At 41.4% G+C, this 19,335-nt stretch overlaps 1 protein-coding gene across 4 annotated transcripts in view; it reads left to right on the forward strand.

Annotated features, from left to right (window-relative positions):
* Window positions 1-19,335, forward strand: part of gria4b (glutamate receptor, ionotropic, AMPA 4b) — a 112,853-nt gene that overhangs the window by 86,149 nt on the left and 7,369 nt on the right. The window contains exons 11-15 of one of the 4 annotated variants that reach the window (XR_011694587.1): window positions 1,535-1,908; window positions 13,475-13,673; window positions 14,654-14,901; window positions 17,815-17,929; window positions 18,620-18,734. Coding sequence is in view for 2 of the 4 variants with exons in the window: in XM_071506017.1 (XP_071362118.1) it covers window positions 1,535-1,908; window positions 13,475-13,673; window positions 14,654-14,901; window positions 17,815-17,929 (936 nt within the window). In the remaining 2 variants the exon portion in view is untranslated. The remainder of the gene's footprint in view (window positions 1-1,534; window positions 1,909-13,474; window positions 13,674-14,653; window positions 14,902-17,814; window positions 17,930-18,619; window positions 18,735-19,335) is intronic. The other 3 variants (XM_071506017.1, XM_071506019.1, XR_011694588.1) reach the window with 3 other exon arrangements.

The following is a 19,335-nucleotide window of genomic DNA, read 5'->3' on the forward strand; positions in this document are numbered from 1 at the left end:
CTGTTTTTGTACCTCTTGAATTTTTGAGCTTCTCAAAGTCTCTAATCAGCTTTAAATGTGGATGTATTGCACATTTTATTTTTCAAGATAACTAGGGGTGTTTGAAAAAGAGTAGAAGCAAAGTAGAGGTTTCTGGCACAACTTCATTTACCTCTAAGGATGAAGGAAGAAGTCTAAAGAGGTAAAAACTTCCGCAACATTTGCAGTGTACAGAAGAACTTGATTAGTTATTATTCAGCTTGTGGCCCCCGATGAAGGCCAGAAGCCAAAACACATCAGTCTAATAATTACGCTCTTCTGTGTACTACAAGATGCTGGAGTTTTGACCTGAATCTTCCACATTATTGCATGAGGTTTACTTGAAGGGAGTGTGAAGGGTTGAGAGTAAAACCAAGAACAAGATGTGGGGTAAAGATGCATGGTGGGAGCAGAAGAGAGAACGATTTCAGATTCAGTGGAAGGTCGTCACAAGTATAGTAATACCAAAATGTGTGTGAGTTTGTGTTTTTGAAATTATATGCAGTGCACTAGTGTGTATAGCCAGTAGTGCACTATAGAGTGTGTGATTGGGGGCACAGGGGAAGCTGGTTGGTTTTTCTTCAGTGTTCATGGGAACGTCTGAGGACATGGAAGCTGTCAGCACTTTCCCGACTAAGACTTTGCTCAGAGACCATTCATTTCTTCCCGGCTCTCCCTGAAAAGCTCTGCACTACCACAAAAGCCCTGCCTCCATTTAACCTGCCATGTATTTTAGCACACACTAAATGCCCCGAGGCTGTCATCTTAGTGCATTTTGCTGAGGATGAAAGAACTTAAATCTCTTTCATTTTCTTTCCGTCGTCCCTGTTTTCTCCTTTCCTGCCTCCTTAAGTGTCGTATGGTCGTAATGAAACTTTAAATTCTTGCTGATATTAAGCCCTTTGCTCCCAAGCCAGGCAGACAAGGTCACACAAGTGTTGCTAAGTCACTAACTTTAATCTGGTTTGTGGATTTTCAGCAAGCCAGTGTGCATTTTTTCCCACAGCTGCAGACCTCAGAGGTGGCTGTATCCCATCTTTGCCTTCCTGTGCTGTAAGCATATTTCTGTGACACATTATTTTATCCTCCCTGCTGATTCCCCCAGAGTTTCAGCTAAGCCTCTCAGCATTAGAGAGGGTTTCAGAATTTCTTTTTCAATTTCTTCTCTTTCCCCCTCTGTCTTAACTTGATCACTCTGAGATGTATTCAGCCTCCGTCTAAGCTCGATCGCTCAGAGATTTGTTCAGTCAAGGGAGAAATTCAGATAAAATGACACGAGCTGAAGAAGAAGAAATAGGGTAATTGTTGTTGTTTTGTTTTCCGACGGATGGCTAGCTGTTGGCTTTTGGGATGTCATATCTGTGACTAAGTGATGGTTGATTGTTGCATGGCACGGCTCGGAGAGATGATCCATTATTTGCATTTGTTTATCTGTCATCATTTGGGATTTAGAACTGCTCTCAAAGAGGCTCATTCAGGTGGCTAATCAAATCCCTCTTCATCCAAATCCCCACAGAAAGCGGAAATCGCTGTGGCCCCTTTGACTATCACGTTGGTCCGGGAGGAGGTGATCGATTTCTCCAAGCCCTTCATGTCGCTGGGCATTTCCATCATGATCAAGAAGCCCCAGAAATCCAAACCAGGGGTGTTCTCCTTCCTGGACCCGTTGGCCTACGAGATCTGGATGTGCATCGTGTTTGCCTATATCGGCGTGAGCGTGGTGCTCTTCCTGGTCAGCCGCTTCAGCCCGTACGAATGGCACACCGAGGAGCCCGAAGAGGGCACCGACGGTCCGCCAAGTGACCAGCCCCCCAATGAGTTTGGTATCTTCAACTCCCTCTGGTTCTCCCTGGGCGCCTTCATGCAGCAGGGCTGTGACATCTCCCCCAGGTAAGCCGGACTTTCATTCAACTGTCAGAGAAGTTGACTCAGTATTTGTCTCACTGATATTTCTTTAGCTCTTTTCTGCTCCGGCTGGGGACACATTACATGACCTGCAGGCCAGTTATAATCAGAATGTGCCATCACGTCTGATTGGATTGACTCTGTGTTAGTTCAGAGACAATATTACAGATGACATTCAGAACTCAAATCCCTCGCCTGCCAATCCGGTTTAGACCTTCATCATTATTTCAGACACAAAATGAAGACAAAAAATATCGACAAGAAAGTCTTGACACCCTCCTGTGATGAACATTAGCCAGTGACATTGAAGAGGAAAGAAAAACATCACAAATTAGCATGTCTTGATGTTGTTAATCATGTTAAATTGTCACTGGCACCAAAAACCAGTAGTCTGTAATTTTCAAATTGAGCTAATTGTAAAGTGAGTACACATAAATAATCCTCAACTGACATATATTGTGACGAGTGTGGTTTTTGATATTTTTCCCAGTCCAAACAGTTGTGTAGTGTGCCCTTAGCTTGAGTCATAACACATTACATTCACATTAAAGCCAAAGTTTCCATTAAAAACCATGGAGATCCTCCAGTTCTTACCCAATATGACTTTTCCTGTTGACTCTAATAATGCTCAACATCTGAACCAGGATTATGGTCTATAATATATTTACATTATAACCACTTAACAGCCTGATCTGGAAGAACTACTTTATTGACTTTATTCATTATATTAAGTTGATGTTCTAAGTTATGAAAACCTCATAACTTAGAAATCGACAAACATGAACTTAAGTGTCGACACAATTTAGGATTGAATTATGTAGTCTTGTGTTGGGTATATATGTGACTCTGAATGAAAATAAAAATGCTCTGTGTTTAAAACAATAGTTCAGCCTTTTGGAAAATATTCTTATCTCTGTTCTGTTTGAGCCCTTTTGAGAATGAGATGAGAAGATTGATATAAATCTCAAGTTTGGAGCTAAAATCAGACACTGATAGCAAAGCTTGTTACCACTGCTAGCAAAGACACTATTAGCTTACTAAAGCTTAGCAAAGACTGGAAGAACTGTGAAACTGTTAACCTCTGTCCAAAGTTCAAAAAATGTAAACACCTGTAAAGCTCACACAGTGTATCTCATTAGTTTAATCTGACTATCAGAAATATAAGTTTACGTCTTATTTGTCTGTCCACCAAGTACTTGAGGACATTTTACACTGTCACTCTGCCTGTTGTTAACCAAGACATTGTTTCAGGATGCAATCCCCCTAAAACCTCAAACTGTTATGTTTAGGTCTCTGTTTGTGTATGGATTAAACAAGACTAAAAGTCTGCAGCCATGATTGTGACTCTGTAAGCCAGTACAGTGGTGCACTGAGTTGAATACTAATGTGAGCAAGCTAACATGCTCACTATGACAATGCAAAATGCTGAGGTTTAGCAGGTATAATGTTTAGCATGTTCACCATCCAAGAAATGCAAGTTTTGCATCATGTAAGTATGCTAACATTTGCTAATCAGCACTAAACACAGCAGTGGCTGATGGGAACATCATTAGTTTTCCAAGTGTTTGTTCATAAACCAGTGTTGGACAACAGTACACCACTAAACGTATTACAGTTCATCCTGAGGGAGATATGAATGTCTGAACCAAATATTGTGCTATATTTCACAAAAAAACACCAATGTCAAACCTCACATTAGCTCATGAAGAAAAGTCATGGGATCATCAGAGTCATTGGGATTCATCATCTGGGAACCATGACTTTCAAGGCAATCCATCCAACAGTTGTTGAGATATTTTTGATGTTGGTTGGTGCTTATTTGAACTTTGACCAATCGGTTTCCCTTTGTTTCCAGTAACTAAACATCCCAGCTCCAGCTCTATGTAGCCCACAGACATCAGATTGATATCAGTCTCTCCATCTCTGAAAGCTGAACTATTCCTTCAAACTACAACTAACAAAACAAAACAAAAAAACACTTATTTAGTTTCTTTCATCCACTGCTACAGTGAACTTCATTTTACTAATTGTAGATTTGTATTATTTAAGTAAGTTACTGCACATTCTGCTGTATATTTGCATTGGGACTGTGGTGTAATATAAAGGTTTTAATTATCAGGTATTATGTTCTGTGTTGCAAGCAACTGTCTGCTGCTCACGCTGTGTATGTCTGTACATGCACAGTGGCATCGCACTCGTTATGTGTTATGTGGTGTGTTTGTGCAAGAGAGAAAGAGAGTGTGTGTCTCTGCTCGTATTGATTTTTTTGTCTCTCTCTGTCTCTTCTCCAGCCATATTGTTATTCACTGTCTGACTTGCATACACTGTGTCGTCTGCTTGTAAGGGAATTGAGTTGTCTCGATGTCCGTCAGCTTCAGCAGTTGTGGCCTTGCACTTGTGCGTCTGTGTATTTGAGCTCCAGTTACATTAGCGACCATGGTTCTGTCTGCTCCATGGTATGAAACCTGTGTGATTCATTAAGAACACACTGTCAAGGTGTTGTCTTTCACCGTCCCCGTGACTTCTCCTACCTTTGTCCAAATTACGAGATCCAAAAAAAGTGTCCCTTGGGCTTCGGACCAGCCGACTGGAGTCCATGAAGCGTGGCGTACTTTGGTGGAAGGGTGGAGAATTGGGGCTTGTACAGTTTATTGTTTGGCCATGTTCCTCTCCAGCCTTTACGGGCTGGTCGTCTTTGTTTTTGCAATCATAGATCAGGCTTCGTGTCCATCATCACACAGTGACATTCTCTTCACGGACATCTACTGAAACCTATAGACTGGTAAAGTAAAGTTGTCTTTAAAGCCTGTCTTAGCTGTTTGAATGGCTTTGTCAAGCTTAAAGTTCCAGCTGATGGATTGTTTGGGTTATTTAAAGGTGCTGCTAACTTAGCTCCTATAGTTATTTTAAGTCTTTTATATAATACTTCTTTTATCTGCTTTAAGCCCTTATGGATCTTATGCTGTAATAGAGTTGGTAAGATTTTAGAAGATGAAAGGAGGACCAAACCAGCCTGTATCTTTCAGCCTCCCCCACACCAGAGGAGAACAGAGACACACACAAGATGGCGGATCCTGAGGTACATTAGAGCGCCTTCGAAATTATAGCCCGGCCTCACGTAAGCAACCTATAGAGGAGACTATAGTGGCCCTGTGACTGTAATTAAGCGCACTCATTTAAGGAGTACACTCGCTTTGTTCACATGTGTGCAGACCACCCCAACCCACCGCCATAACCATTTCCGCCTGTGTACTGCAGATAAGGACTTGAGAGCCGCACAACAATGTCGGCATCAGAATGAAAAGTCTACATTTCAACCCTCTCTGTCTCTGGCTGTGGTCCCCGCTGCATTCCACCTGTCACCGCTAATCCCATGGGCCTCTCCCAATCCATCAGCACAGAGCCCCGGAGCTCAGGAGCGCTTCCACTCCAGTTTAGCCTGACAGGGCAACATGCAAATCCCTTCACACAGGGGAGATTAGACGGCACGGAGGGAGTGACAAGGGCAGAGGTGAACGGGACGTATTGGGCGCGAGAGCCGCAGTGCTCACTCATGGGTTACAGTCAGGAGATGGGTGGACACCGGAAACTCAGTTTGCCTGCAGCACAGTCTGTGAAACTTTTGATATTCAACATGTTTGTCCACCACAAATGGATTACATAAGAATACAAATATAGATAATGTCAGGTGTTTGGTAGCCTTACTGGAGCATAAGGTTACAAGATGGTTTGTTTTGGTGGATTTGGTCACATCTGTGGTGTTTGGTGGTCACATCATTTAAGTTTTCATTGAGGAAATCCCATTTAAAAGCAACACAGGTAGTTTGGGAGAAACCGGGCCTCATCCAAGAAAATTTTCATATTCTTTTCTTTTTTTCTGTGAGGTCTCAAGTCAGACTTACCAAACCTTCTCAACTGCACAAACCTGTCGTAAACCTGATAAATGTCACCTGTTCACGAGGAGGTCAATGTTCATACAGTTTGATCATTAGCATAATCAGCACCCCTCAAATAAGGCTACCTGTTAAACTCCTTTTGGGGCCAAGTGTCTGAACAATTTAATCAGCCAAAGGTAGAGGAGATTTCAACACATTTCCTTAAAAAGGGCCATTGTCCTGTCTCACAGAAATTCACCGGAAACAAAAAACAGGCACATCTGCACAGCTACAAGGCTAGCAAGGTTAGACTTTAAACAGGAAGGTTTCCAGCATCTTGCTGAAAGATAATCCAGTTGTAGAACAACATGAGCGAGTGGCTTCAAAAAAGCAAAAGTTCAAAATAAATAAATAAATAAAATAATGATGATGATGATAAATAATAATGCCTCTACAGCTTGTTAGCCATCAGCTAAAGTCAGAGTGGTAAAAAAGGAAGCCAACAAATCTGCATTAGCGGATAAATCAAACATCAGCAAAGACAGATCCTTACTGAATAAATAACACTGGGTTTTGTAGAGCTTCTTAGCAGGAAACAGAAAGCAGTGAGAGTGACTGGGTTGCTGAAACTCAGCTCTCCATAGGTTTATCACTACAAGCAGACTCTTTCACACATTTTTATAGTAAAACTATTGCTTATAGCCTCTTAAACACTGTGTGAGAACAAGACTATAAGCAACCACTGGTGGGCTAAAGTGAAAGACAATTATGTGTCCATCCAGCTCCTTACTTTTTTACTTTTACTTTCCACTGTACTAGTTCAATGTACTAGATGTAGCTGTAACCCCCCTCATGTGATTCTGTCCACTTTGAGAAATGTAATTCTCCCATGTTTCATGTAGACTGTAATTGTAGACTTTTTTTTTTTTCTTCTCATTTCATGACACAGCTCCGACAGGAAAGGCAGAGGTTGAAATAGCACAGAACGTCTTGCTCTCTCTTCTCTTTCTCTTAATAAGGGTTAATACCCCCTTCTGCTCCCTCAAGGCAGCCCATAATAATTAATTCAGTGATTAATATCCCAGTCCCCGATGGTAATGTCTCCGTGGAAACAGGGGAAGAGGGGAGCTCAAATGAAATGGTGACATGATAGTCTTTTTAATTGACTACAAATCCCAGATGAATAGAACTTAAGTTATTCTGGTGTTTTCTCCTGAGACTTCAGGACGTCGCATCACAGTCAGGAAATATCAATGGAAACGCAGGTGTAATTGGTCGTGGCTGCACCAGGTGTTTTCAGTCACTTCCGTCTCATCGTCTCAGATGGATTATCTTTGTCTCTTCCGCTGAGTCATAGTTGCCACATCTCTGGCGAGCTAATGAGGATGCTGTGATTGGCTTGATTAGTCCTGATTAGCTCTGAATACGTGCACACTGATGGCAAATTTCCTGATGGCTGCAAATGAAGCGTAACTTTTAATTTCAGTGGTGAATTTAGGCCAACAAAAGCTGCGTTTGAAAAGGAGAGATGACTTTCAAGTGGCCTATCTGCAAGATTCCCATTATTCTATTAATTCAGTGCCAATTAGCTTCGTTATCCAGCTGACACACTGCTGCTCTGCTGCATCGCTTATTGCTTATGTCAGCAGGGCTTGTCCTTCCTCACACTTGGTTGATTTGTCGCACTGTTCTTACAAATTATGGGCACCGCTAGAGGCTCCGCCCGCCTCTGTGTACAGTCGTAGTCTGTAGCTTCAAAGTCAAGTACCAAGTTAATCTTTCCTGCCTTGATACTGTGGTGTTAAGTGCTTAATGAGGTGGCTTTCATCAAAAACATCTCCAGTTCCCACTTAAACATTTATTTGTGTAGCCTTTATAAGCAGTGGTTCAAACTTCCTGCTTGTGATCCTTTAATGCTTGGAATGCTTATACGGGTTTTGGTGAAGAAGACAAGAAGAAAACAAAGATTAGAGAAAAGACTTATAATTAAACATAATGTTTCTGTAGCATTATTTCTTTTTTTTTCATTTCCTAAGCTAGAGATCATTTTGAAAACTCCACTCTCAGTGTAAAGGTCCCAACAGCTTTCTGTAAATTTTGATCTGTTAAAAGTTTTGTTCATGAAAATATTTTACATTAACAAGATAAAGTAGCACACACTGCTTGTCTCAAGACTCCTGGTGACCATATGGTTTATAGGACTCATTAGGGGCTGCAAATAATGTGTTGTTGTGCTGGACTTTTATTTATTTCAACCTCAGAAGGAACCAGGCCTTTGTTAGAAACAACCTTATATTAGAGGCATGCCTTTTTTCCTATTTCCCCCTTTTTTTAAGTATATTGTACTATCCATTTTAATAGGAAATGATGTCAGACTTTGGACCCCATCATATTTCACATTAAAAGCTTTCCAGTGACTCAAAGATAAGCCCCCATTTTCTGGTTGGCTTTTAAAGTCAAAAGTCTGCAGGAGGTGCTGTTTCACTGCCAGTAGCTTAACAGCGATCGAAAGAAACAAAGTAATGTGGAATAATTTGTTAAAGAAAACATTAAGTCATCTGTAAATGAACATTACACTGAAATTACCATGTGTGCAACTGCAGTGCAGGTAATTCCACCCGAGTCATTGGTTTTTAGCCAACCTAGCAACAATGCCTTTATTTGAGTATTTACAGTGATTTACAGAGATTTCAAATCCTATGTCTGAGGTGAGGAGGGAGACTGATGACAGGACATGGAGACAGAGGTAGAGAGGAGGATCTGCAGTGACAGTTTGTCTGCTATGAATAAGTCAAATAGTGTGGTCGCCCTAGGTGTCACCCTGGGAGCAGACTGGCACCTCCTCATTTATTTAGGCTCTGCTCAAGGTCAGAACTGTCTGCCCCTCTCTCCACATCTTCCACTCCATCACCTCCTCCACTTCATGTTGTCGTCTCTGCCACAATTTCTTTTCTCTCTCTGTCCCACAAACATTCCTCAAATCCTGTGGAGAACCTACACACATACTCTGCACCAAATCATCTCTGACAGCAGCTTTTTATTTCTGCGTATTTCTTTTTTTTTTTTTTCTTTTCACATCAAAGGAAACAAAAGAGGGGAAGCAGGGAATGAAAGCTGTGCACTTTAAAGTTTGTTACCTCACATCACAGTGCGTCAGACGGTTTGCTGACTGGTCAGTGGTACTAACGTGGACCTCATTCTATTCAATCCTGAGATGAGATTTTCTTTGCTTTCATCTTGCTTTTTGTCCTTGAAATTTCATTTAAGCTCCCGAAGCATATTTTCCCTTTAAATGCCCCTTTTATTCAGAATGAGAAAACAAACATTATTCCACAGCGTGACAGTATCTCATACACACAGTATACAGTCTGTAATATTCCATATGCTGCTTGTTCCAATGCCTCTTTGAAGCTAGAGTATGTGACGCATGCACTGTGTGAAATATTCAAACCCAAGCCACCTTTTTTTCTGGCTGCACAGTTGCATCTGATGGAAACCGTAGATGTCTTGGGCATCATTTTTACACATTTTCCCATAATTCACCACTGCATACTTGTAAACTTTAGACCAGCACTTGAAATAAAGTTCAGTGGCATGAACCAACATGTGGCCACACAATAAGAAAAGATCCTTGATTTTTTTTTATTTATTTTTTTTTAGGTAAATGAAGAGGTTACATTGCTGAACGACACACTGAGATTTCAGTGTAGCTCAGTTTTGTTCAGTTCTTGTGGAGGTTAATTACATTAATAGCTGCAGATCAGAAATGCCACCTAGCCAACATGCACACTACGCAAGTCATTTTCCATTTCTCCTGCTCCATTTAATAAATACAAATTAATTTAACATAAGCAAGTTAACCAGTAGGGTAGAAGTGCTGACTAATTGCTGCATAATTACTGAAATTATTCGTGTTTTTTGGTCTACATTTAGTATTCTTTATACCCTGAGGCTTCCTGGACTGCTGCAGAGAATCCCATTCCCCCAAACACTGGGGCCAATTTCTGTTTTGTTTCCACTTTATTTCCTCTAATACTTTCCCCGTCTGGTTTTCTTGTTTCCTCCACTTGTGGGAAAACTCAGCTCATATATCATTACAGTCAAGTCCTGCAGTGAAACATTTTTCGATTTTCTTCTTCTTTTTCCTTTTTTATTGTGCAAAAACACTAGTAAGGACCACTGGACCAGGCACTGAACACTTGGATTAGCACATATATTAGTAAAAATGCAAATGATTCCTCATAAGCGTCAGAGTTAAAAACATTTACTGACCTTAATCTCTCCTGTGCTTACAAACTTTTCTCTTTAAGGTTGAGGTTTAAGTTTTTAGTTTTCTGACTGCTTCATATGACGTCAGTGCACAGTGTAAAGTCGTAAAAATGATGATGGTTTTGGGCATTAAGCAACCAAAGGAAGCAGGTAACTTTTTAACCACCTCAGGGGGCCCTCAGGGTCGTTTCAGGTTCACTGTGTGGCAGTTAGTGTGTAATTGCAATTTTGTTTTATAATACTGCACAGACCACTAAAAGTAAGCCAAAGTGATAGGAGCCTTATTTCTTTATTGGGATCCTCATTAGCTTCCACACAGTGGTCGCTAGTCTTCCCGGGGTCCACACACAAAAACAGCACCTAAAACAAACCATATATTAAAATTGCACTATATCAATAAAGAAGAAAAAAACTAAACAAGCCAAGCACAGGTAATTATGAAAATAATTCTATATGTAAAACAATAAACATTAATAACTTGCAATGAAAACAAAATCAAGATTGTCACAAATACACATTAACAAGAAGAAAATAAAAAAACAATCAAATTAAGTGCAGTAGAGTTAGCAAGAACATTCCTTCTCCCAAATACAATACATTTTGCTTTGACAATATTTAATATTATTTTATTCATTCTCACCCATTTAGTAATACTATGCAACTCAACGTGTAGTTTCTGTCTGTGCTCCGGTGAAATTATTAAGGATAATTCTGTGATATTCAGTATTTTTTATTGTCCACAAGGTCTTGAAAGCCATCAATGAACTGGTCTTAGTATCAAGTGTGTGTGTATCCAAAGACAGAGCTGACAGAGTTTATTCCTCTGTGCCACAGAGCTCCATTTCCTCCAAAAACTATTCAAAAATACATCAATCAGCCTCTTGCACACTGTAGTTTATTTTGAGTCAATTCCACATACACCGTCCAGCTGCTGTAAATACTCACTACAGTCAATGTATTACAACATAACTTTGAAGCCCTGGATTAAAGACTTTATTATCTCAGCTTATATTGGGCTTGCATGGGGCATGTCCCTCAATAAATCTGTACCTAATTGGGCTATGACAAATTTATTACTGATCACGAACTAATACTTACACAAGGTGCAGACAGTGGGAGGTCAGAAGGTGCCCACAGATTTTAAATTTAACAAAAGAAAATATGCAGTGTGAACGGAAGGAAACCGGACATATGAAATATGCAGATCATATTTTCAGATCATATTTTGATCTCAAAGGAATTACACAAACAAACAATAATAACAATCTACAAAATACAGTACAGTAGAAAACAATACAATATGGCATAACGATTTTGTGAAGACAGAGGTACAGGCTGAAGCCACAGATTATTGAACCCCCCCCTTCAAATAGTCATCAGACAACATTTTGGCCCTGAAATTAGTCAAATAATCTCAATTAAAAATCAAAAATAAATAAGTTATTTCACACATATTATTGGTGATGGATGAAAATCAAACATATTTACTTTGTAGAAGTCAAATAATTAATCCGCAGTGAGTCTACCCCATATTACCATACCATTACCATTACGTGGAATCCATTAGTGTTGCATATTGCCATCATCAATTCAAGGTTAATAGAGTAAGAAAAACACACAGGAGATACTGATGTGGCCTGAAAATTACACTCCCCCTGCTAAGCCTCTCCCACCCACCACCCCGTCTCCCCCCATCCCCTCTGTTTACTGCAGGCTCATCAAGACGCAGCAGTGTGTCACTGTGGATCAGAGTCAGTGGTATCAGCCAGGAAACACACAGCTCAGAGGGTTGGAAGGATGGCAAAGAGACACTCCTCCTCTGGTCCCATTATTTCACTCCCACAATCCACTGCTGCTCACATCGAAAAAAGAATGAAAGGGAAAGATGCAGACGGTCTGATAGAGAGACAGAAGGGATTTCGGCAGGTAGGAAAAGGAAATAAGCCAGGCAAGAAGAGAGAGGGAATGGGACCCATCCACACATCTTATCACGCACAGCCCTCCACCTCTTTAGTCATTATTTTACAGTTAAATTCTCTGTGCTCAAAAGCCACAGAAATACTCTCCGTCTTCTCAAGAAGAGGGAAAATAGAGTGTGGGGAGAGAAAGAGAGGGAAGTCATTTGTATTCAAATCCAGAGCTAATACGTCAAGTAAGTCTATTTCATGGGCAAGGCTTGCTGTGTGTGTGTGTGGAGGAGACATGCACTACTGCAGCTCCTCTCTATTGGAAGTTGCCTCAGCCGCCACAGGCACTTTCATCAGCACAGACCGAGAAAACAAAGGTTTCCTCAGTGATTCTTTGCTTAGGGTGACGGTTCTGCGTAAGAACTGCGTTGGCAGAACCCTGTGATTTGTTGAAATGCGGTGAAGTACGCTAAATGTTCTGAAGAGCTCCAGGTAATCGGGGTTCTTTCAGGTGTCGTTGTTGTTGAGCTTTATCATATGTGGAGTCAATTTAGAGAAAGAAAGCGACCACCCTTTTTGTAAACTGTATACATGCATGCACATTACAGGACACTGAGAACAAAGTACCCCATGTGTATCTGGAACAATGGAGTATGGCCAGATTTCAATGAGACACTGGAAATACCAGCCAGGAAAACACTGACTGTTGCAGATGCCCCTCTCCTCCCCTCCTCACATCCCCATCTCTCTCTCTCTCTCTCCATCTGACAAGGAGGCCTGAGGGTTTTGTATCCTCTGCTGTTTGATTTGCACCGAGGGGAGATCTTGTTTGTTCTCCTCAATGCAGCATTTATGGTTTAAGATTCTCCTCACGACCTTCCACTGCTCCTGAGCAGCAAGCTATCTGTCTCCCCCGAGCGAACAAACAAGAAAAGAACAGTGCCCTCGCCACGCCGGCCGCGGGGACCTGCAGCTCTTTTCATCCCACCAATAAACAAAAAGAGGGGCAGGGGGAAGGGGGGGTTGGGAATAAGGGACAGGAGCAGTGTACCTCTTCTGTAGCATAGCTGGTCAACACAAGCATGTAGGATTTTTTTTTTCATGAAGCAATCTGCACTAATGAAGGGTAAATACAGCTATGGTGGGTTTGAGTGTTGTCAGAGCTCCACCTTGTGGTGACAATCAGCATTTTTTTTTTGGTGTCCACATTGGTGGCAAGTCTCTCCATGCTTTACTCAGTCATATTCCATCCTGATTGTCTACTCTCTCACTAGATTTTCCAACACTGACTGTTGTCTCTGTTTTTTATCCCACTCTCCTCTCCTCTTTTTCCTAATTTTACCTTGTACACAACCCCAATGACCATTTTTTTCTACTTTCTGCCACTTCCTTTCTTTCGTTCTTTCCTTTACTTGTCCATCCGTCTGCCTTCTAATCCTCCCAAACTGCCCCCTCAATACCCCTCCTCTTCCTTCCACCTCCCTTTTTTACCTCTCCAAGATCGTTGTCGGGACGAATCGTGGGAGGAGTGTGGTGGTTCTTTACTCTCATCATCATCTCATCTTACACGGCTAATCTGGCTGCCTTCCTCACTGTTGAGAGGATGGTTTCCCCCATTGAGAGTGCGGAGGATCTGGCCAAGCAGACCGACATCGCCTACGGCACTTTGGACTCTGGCTCAACCAAAGAGTTCTTCAGGGTGAGTTGGTGTTACTGGGGGTAATGGTCTACTCTCAGACAGGTAGGGGAAAGACTGCCCAGGTTCAAGTCTCAGCAGAACCCTACCCCCTGCAGACTTGAAAGGTGGTAAGTTCTGTCCTTCATGTAGAACAACAACTGTGGGCAGCTTGAATTCATGTCGGTCACAACATATTCCAATAGAAAAACAGTACAAACACTTGTACAATAGGTTCTTTAGAATACAGTAAAAAGTACTACTTCTTTCTAAGGCCAACATAAAGGCACAGAAGCAGTGGTCCAAACCTATGCATGGACAGCAGGAAGGTGGATCCTGTGGTAGAAGTGGTTTAAGAGGTTTGTATTTCTTCCCACAATTAAGACTTTTCACCATTAGAACCCAGTGCAACCAAGATTAATTCAAACCAACCATCTACAAACTACAAGCAGCCACCTTTCAAGCCTATAGGGCCTGAGTATTTCTTACTCAAAAGGTTTTGGGTGGAATGTATGTGCCTATTCACCCAAATGGCAATTACATTGTCCAATTTTCATTCGAACTTCTTTCTACTTGCTGTTTGATGTAAATTCTCTAATTCCATTCACCTCCTTTTTATAAGGATTGAGACATCTCAAATATAGATATGGCAAAACTTGGACAAATAAAACCAAAACTGTCTTAATGATTAAATACAACTAGGGGCATGTGAGAAAATTTGCTAATGTTATTTGGGTGAATTTTAGCCAACCTGACTCTTTAAGAGATCGCATACCCATCATGCAGAATTTCAGGTTTCTCACCAAAAATGGTAAGTTATAGAGACAGTAGAAATTGTTCCTTGGCTTTGGTAAGATTAAACTGGTAAAATGAATCCTAGTAAATGCCAACGTATGAACTGATGCTCCATGTTGTCTGTACTTGGTGTTGTATGCAGATATGCTTTTTTCCAACTCTCACACCACATCTACTTCTGAACCTCCAACCCCCTCAAAACCCCACAGCGATCAAAGATTGCCGTCTACGAGAAGATGTGGGGATACATGAAATCAGCCGAGCCCACAGTCTTCACCAAGACCACGGCCGAGGGCGTAGCTCGGGTCCGCAAGTCCAAAGGGAAATACGCCTTCCTCTTGGAGTCCACTATGAATGAGTACACAGAGCAGCGCAAGCCCTGCGACACAATGAAAGTGGGAGGCAACTTGGACTCCAAAGGCTACGGAGTAGCCACACCCAAGGGTTCACAGTTAAGGTGGGTGGAATAGTGTAACAATATGTTCTACGTGTTGTTATGGTATTCCACCTTCCCTGGTGTGCCGCCTTTTCTATCTCTATCTGTCTCCACTTACTGCTTGGTGTGGGTGGGTGGGGCAGTTTACTTGTTTGTTTTAGGGCAGAACTAGTGGCTTTTCTGACATCCGTGTTTGTTGCATGCATGTGGGGGTCATTGTGATGATGCAGGGGTGGTTTTGTTTAATTTGTTGTTACTTTACAGCTCTCCACACCAGGTAAATCTATGTGCTTGTGCTTGCTGTTTGAGCAAAGATGTTGGAATGGCATGCTCGAGGCTCTGGTAAACCTAACTCCTCTGAAAATGTCTTATTTAGAAAAAGCAGTGTAAGATTATCTGCATTTTCATGTGGAAATGTAATTAGTTTGTGATATTAAGCTAATGCTACTCCAGCTTTCCTTCACAGTTGACTGGTTCTTTCTTTTCAACCAAGTGACTGAAGTAGTGTTTTGGGAGCCATTTGAATGCTCAGCCCTGGGTAACTCTGCCAGACTTTGTCACTGCCTCCCGCACATAGTGGAATTTACAGACCTGCCAGAGAATACAGTGTCATTACTGTGGGGAGTTGCACTTTCAATCCGCACTCTCATCGATCAAAGCCTGCAGGCAAGGTCTCACTGAAGGGAATGGACAAATATACTAAAGGCAAAACTGCACAGACGTGCGTATGTATGTGCAAACCAGTAGATAACAGCGCCATGGTTGCTTGAACTTTCATGTATTCCTGTGGAGGTACACAAACACTGTTGCACATTACATAAGAACTGTGCTGTATCATTGATCATTTGTTATTGGAGAATGCTATATGCTATATAGAAGTTATAGCCAAACATCAAGGTTTTTTATCTTTTGTAAATAGTTACCAGAAAAGTAATTTGTTCCAAAAGCAGCCAACTCCTCACAGCCAGTAAATCAAACCCTGTTAGTTGTTTTCTGTAAATTCCTCTGCCCATGCCGAGCCTGAAGTCGAGCAGAGCAGCTACTGGTTTGTTTCACAGCCAAGCTGGTGCCAGTTTTCAGCCACTGCTTTGACCAGGAAGAGTTCCTGACAGATCACGGTAGTCCCTTCCTCCGGGCCTCCATCTTGTTGTTTTGGGGATTATCATCTTCTGTCAGTCACTTGTCCAGATATCAGCGAGGAAACACACCAGCAACATCAAGAGCAGGCAACATGGTTGGTCAAGACTGTTATTTCACATGGCTCCGCAAAACGGCATCATCAGCTTAAACTGAAATATCAGCTGTGTTGCTTTGTGTTTCTGATCCATCTCCATTACTGACTGTTTTTTTAATTATTATTATTTCTCATAATGATACAAATAAATTAAAAGGATCAAAATTCACGCTGAGGCAAATCTCTCTCTCTCTCTCCACTATCGTCAGACATCACTACAGCAGCCTTCAATAGAACCCATGAAATTAAGATGCACACTTATTTTAAACAGCTTTTCATAGACATTTAATGCAAGTCAATCATGATTTTCCAGAACAGCTTAATGCTCAGAAATCCTATGAGCCTTGAATTGGCTGACATACATACACTATATACATGTGTAAAACAGGTCCAAATTATTTGGAGGTGTCTGTTTTTAAAACTGCTGGCTGAGGTCGTTATTTTGGGACTGACTGTGTGTGATTGCCAACAGTTTGTGTTTAAATTGGTCAAATTCTGTGCCAAAAGAAGACTCAGTTTAAAATATTAAAGTATAGAATATAAGTATAATTAATTAAGTATCCCATATTTTTTAAATTCTTGTTAAGGTAGAAAAATATTTTGTAAGGGTTTGAAATCTTCCATATTCATACTTGTGTAGAATTTAATCAAAATGCCACAATAAAATCAATTCAGTGTATTGTCTTCTTATAACCAGTGGTTCCCAAACTTTTTGGTTTGACTTTTTAAAGTGAAGCAATGTTTAATCGACCATTAGTCAAAAATATTAGTGTCAAAATTGTGTAGAACTTTACCTGATTGTGGCGCTAGAGGTAAATGTGTTTGATCACCAAAATCAGTAGGATTCATTGTCTGGGAACCATGAATGTCAGATCTAAATTTCACTGGCTAATTAAAAACTTTGGTGGTGTGACATTTAAAAGTCAGGATCACCAAAGTCTTTAGGAATCATCTTCTGGGGACTATGAATGTCTGTTCATTGAATTTCATGGCAATCTACTTCATATTTGTTGACACTGCCTTTTTAAAAAGCCACACCGCGACCCCTCTTTCAACCCCTCCAATTTTCTTGCAAGCCCATGGGTCCTCAGTTCCAAGTTGGGAAGACTTTTTTAAACAAATAGTATCAAGTGATCATTGACTAAAGCCCGCTCCCCTAAATTACTGTTGCTACATCTGTCAAGATTTCTATCCAAGCACAATACATAATTAAGTCAAAATCTGCACAATTTTTGAAGCAGAGGGTCCCTAACTGTGTATTTTCTTGGTTTAATTAACAAATTTGGCTAGCTGAATTTATCCGCTCTAGCTACTCATCTAGTACAAGCTAATGCTAACACTAAAACCATGTAAACTCCATCTCCAGCTAATGTTTGGATTTTGCAAGCGGATTCATTTTAAAATGAGAATCCTGTAAAAGGTTTTTAAATATTTAAATGATAACTACAAACATACACTACATACAACAATTATATCAAATTACTTGTACATAGGACAGCACATCAAAGGAGAGAGACTTGTGTTCAGTGCGTGTTTGGTCTTGGGATGGGTTGTAACAGTTTAGAGCATTAATGCACTTTTCCACCCTTGTCCCTCTCTTACTGCTACTTCTCCCTTCCCTCCCCTCCCTTCTCTTCCTTCCCTCCTAAATTGGACAGCATACTCACCCCTCTCACCAAATATGTTTTATCGTTTTCAAGAAGTGCAGTTAACCTGGCAGTGTTAAAACTCAATGAGCAAGGCCTGTTGGACAAATTGAAAAACAAGTGGTGGTACGACAAAGGAGAGTGTGGCAGCGGAGGCGGTGGCGAGAAGGTTAGCCACTATGTCGCTATGCCCATGTGACCTTAATGCGGGTAAAAGAGAAATGTGTTTTGCTGGTAACAGGGGCATCTGCCGGGTCGATGCTCATAACAGGACGCAGCTGGCTAGGAAAATGGCATTTTTTAATCCTGAGAGGAGAGCGAGTACTGTCGAAGCAAAAATATTTGCTGTACTGCTTATGTAGCTATAGTAGAGACTTAAAAGTGAAAAGGTCATAGTTTGGCCTTTGGCGTCATTAGTGCCCTGTTTAAACTAAATATAGAACATGATAGGAGTGCCATCTTTGGTGTTTAAGCGTACTACTGAGCATAAAGTACATTTCTGAGCCAATAGTTTTGGGTTGACAGTACCAGCCTTCTTGCTTTTTGTCATAAAGGTCCCGGCAGTATGTGCCTGTTCCAGAAAAGCGATGCAGCCGGGGCCCCGTGCATATATGTCTGTTAGCTCTGCCCTTTCCCCTTAACATCTCCCAATAGACCCAACCCCGCAAACAACTATCACGACCAATGAGCAAAGAGACATGTAGCATAAGTGGGGCCCCTTCCCGGCTTCGTCACTTTGAGAGTACTGAGTTGCTCTTGTTGGGCTTCTTCTGATTGAATAACATAAAATAACATGTCCTATGATGTTATTTATGTTATTTTCCCCACCCCACCCTTCCCCGCCCCTCGTGATTTGAAGAACGCCTGTAAACCTTGCCGTATTGAAACTGAGTGAAGCAGGAGTCTTAGACAAACTGAAAAACAAATGGTGGTACGATAAAGGGGAGTGTGGACCCAAGGACTCGGGAAGTAAGGTCAGTCTCCACCAGCCCGGGAGCCTCCCCTCCTCTCTTTGTCTCTATGCACACTTCTATAACGCTGGCAGTACTGTTCTGTTATTACAGCAGGCTGGCTGAAATGATGCACACACATAATACTTTGAGAAAGAGCGAGTGAGAGACATGCAGGTAGAAACTTAAGGCGTAGCCTGAGGGATACAGCATGACAGAAACAAGGCATGGCGCAGCGCTAACAGTTTTACAGCAGCTAAGCTATGTGTTGCAACTGCAGATGAAGGCTCACACTCACATTGGTTGTCACCTAAGATAGTCCCAGGGCATGTTCATACGTTACTGTATGTCACACTAGATGTCATTTCTACTGTATGCCTCAGCTGTAGCAGCACACTGACTGAAGACTGATCCACGTTGCTGATGCACTGGAGCATGGAGAGAGAGCTGCCACATTTTAAAACAAAGCAGCATGTACCGTCCACATCAGTCATGTCCTCTTAATCAGATCCTTAAGCACAGGACACACACGCTATCACCTGCAAATGAGACTAAGCATGACAGACAGTCGTTTGTGTCGAGGTAATAAGTTGAATACCCCTCAAGGATGTAGGTGATTTATTGG

This window comes from Trachinotus anak, unplaced genomic scaffold, assembly GCF_046630095.1.
Source record: "Trachinotus anak isolate AG129_WGS33_773 ecotype Australia unplaced genomic scaffold, CSIRO_AGI_Tana_v1 ptg000020l, whole genome shotgun sequence".
NCBI lineage: Eukaryota > Metazoa > Chordata > Actinopteri > Carangiformes > Carangidae > Trachinotus > Trachinotus anak.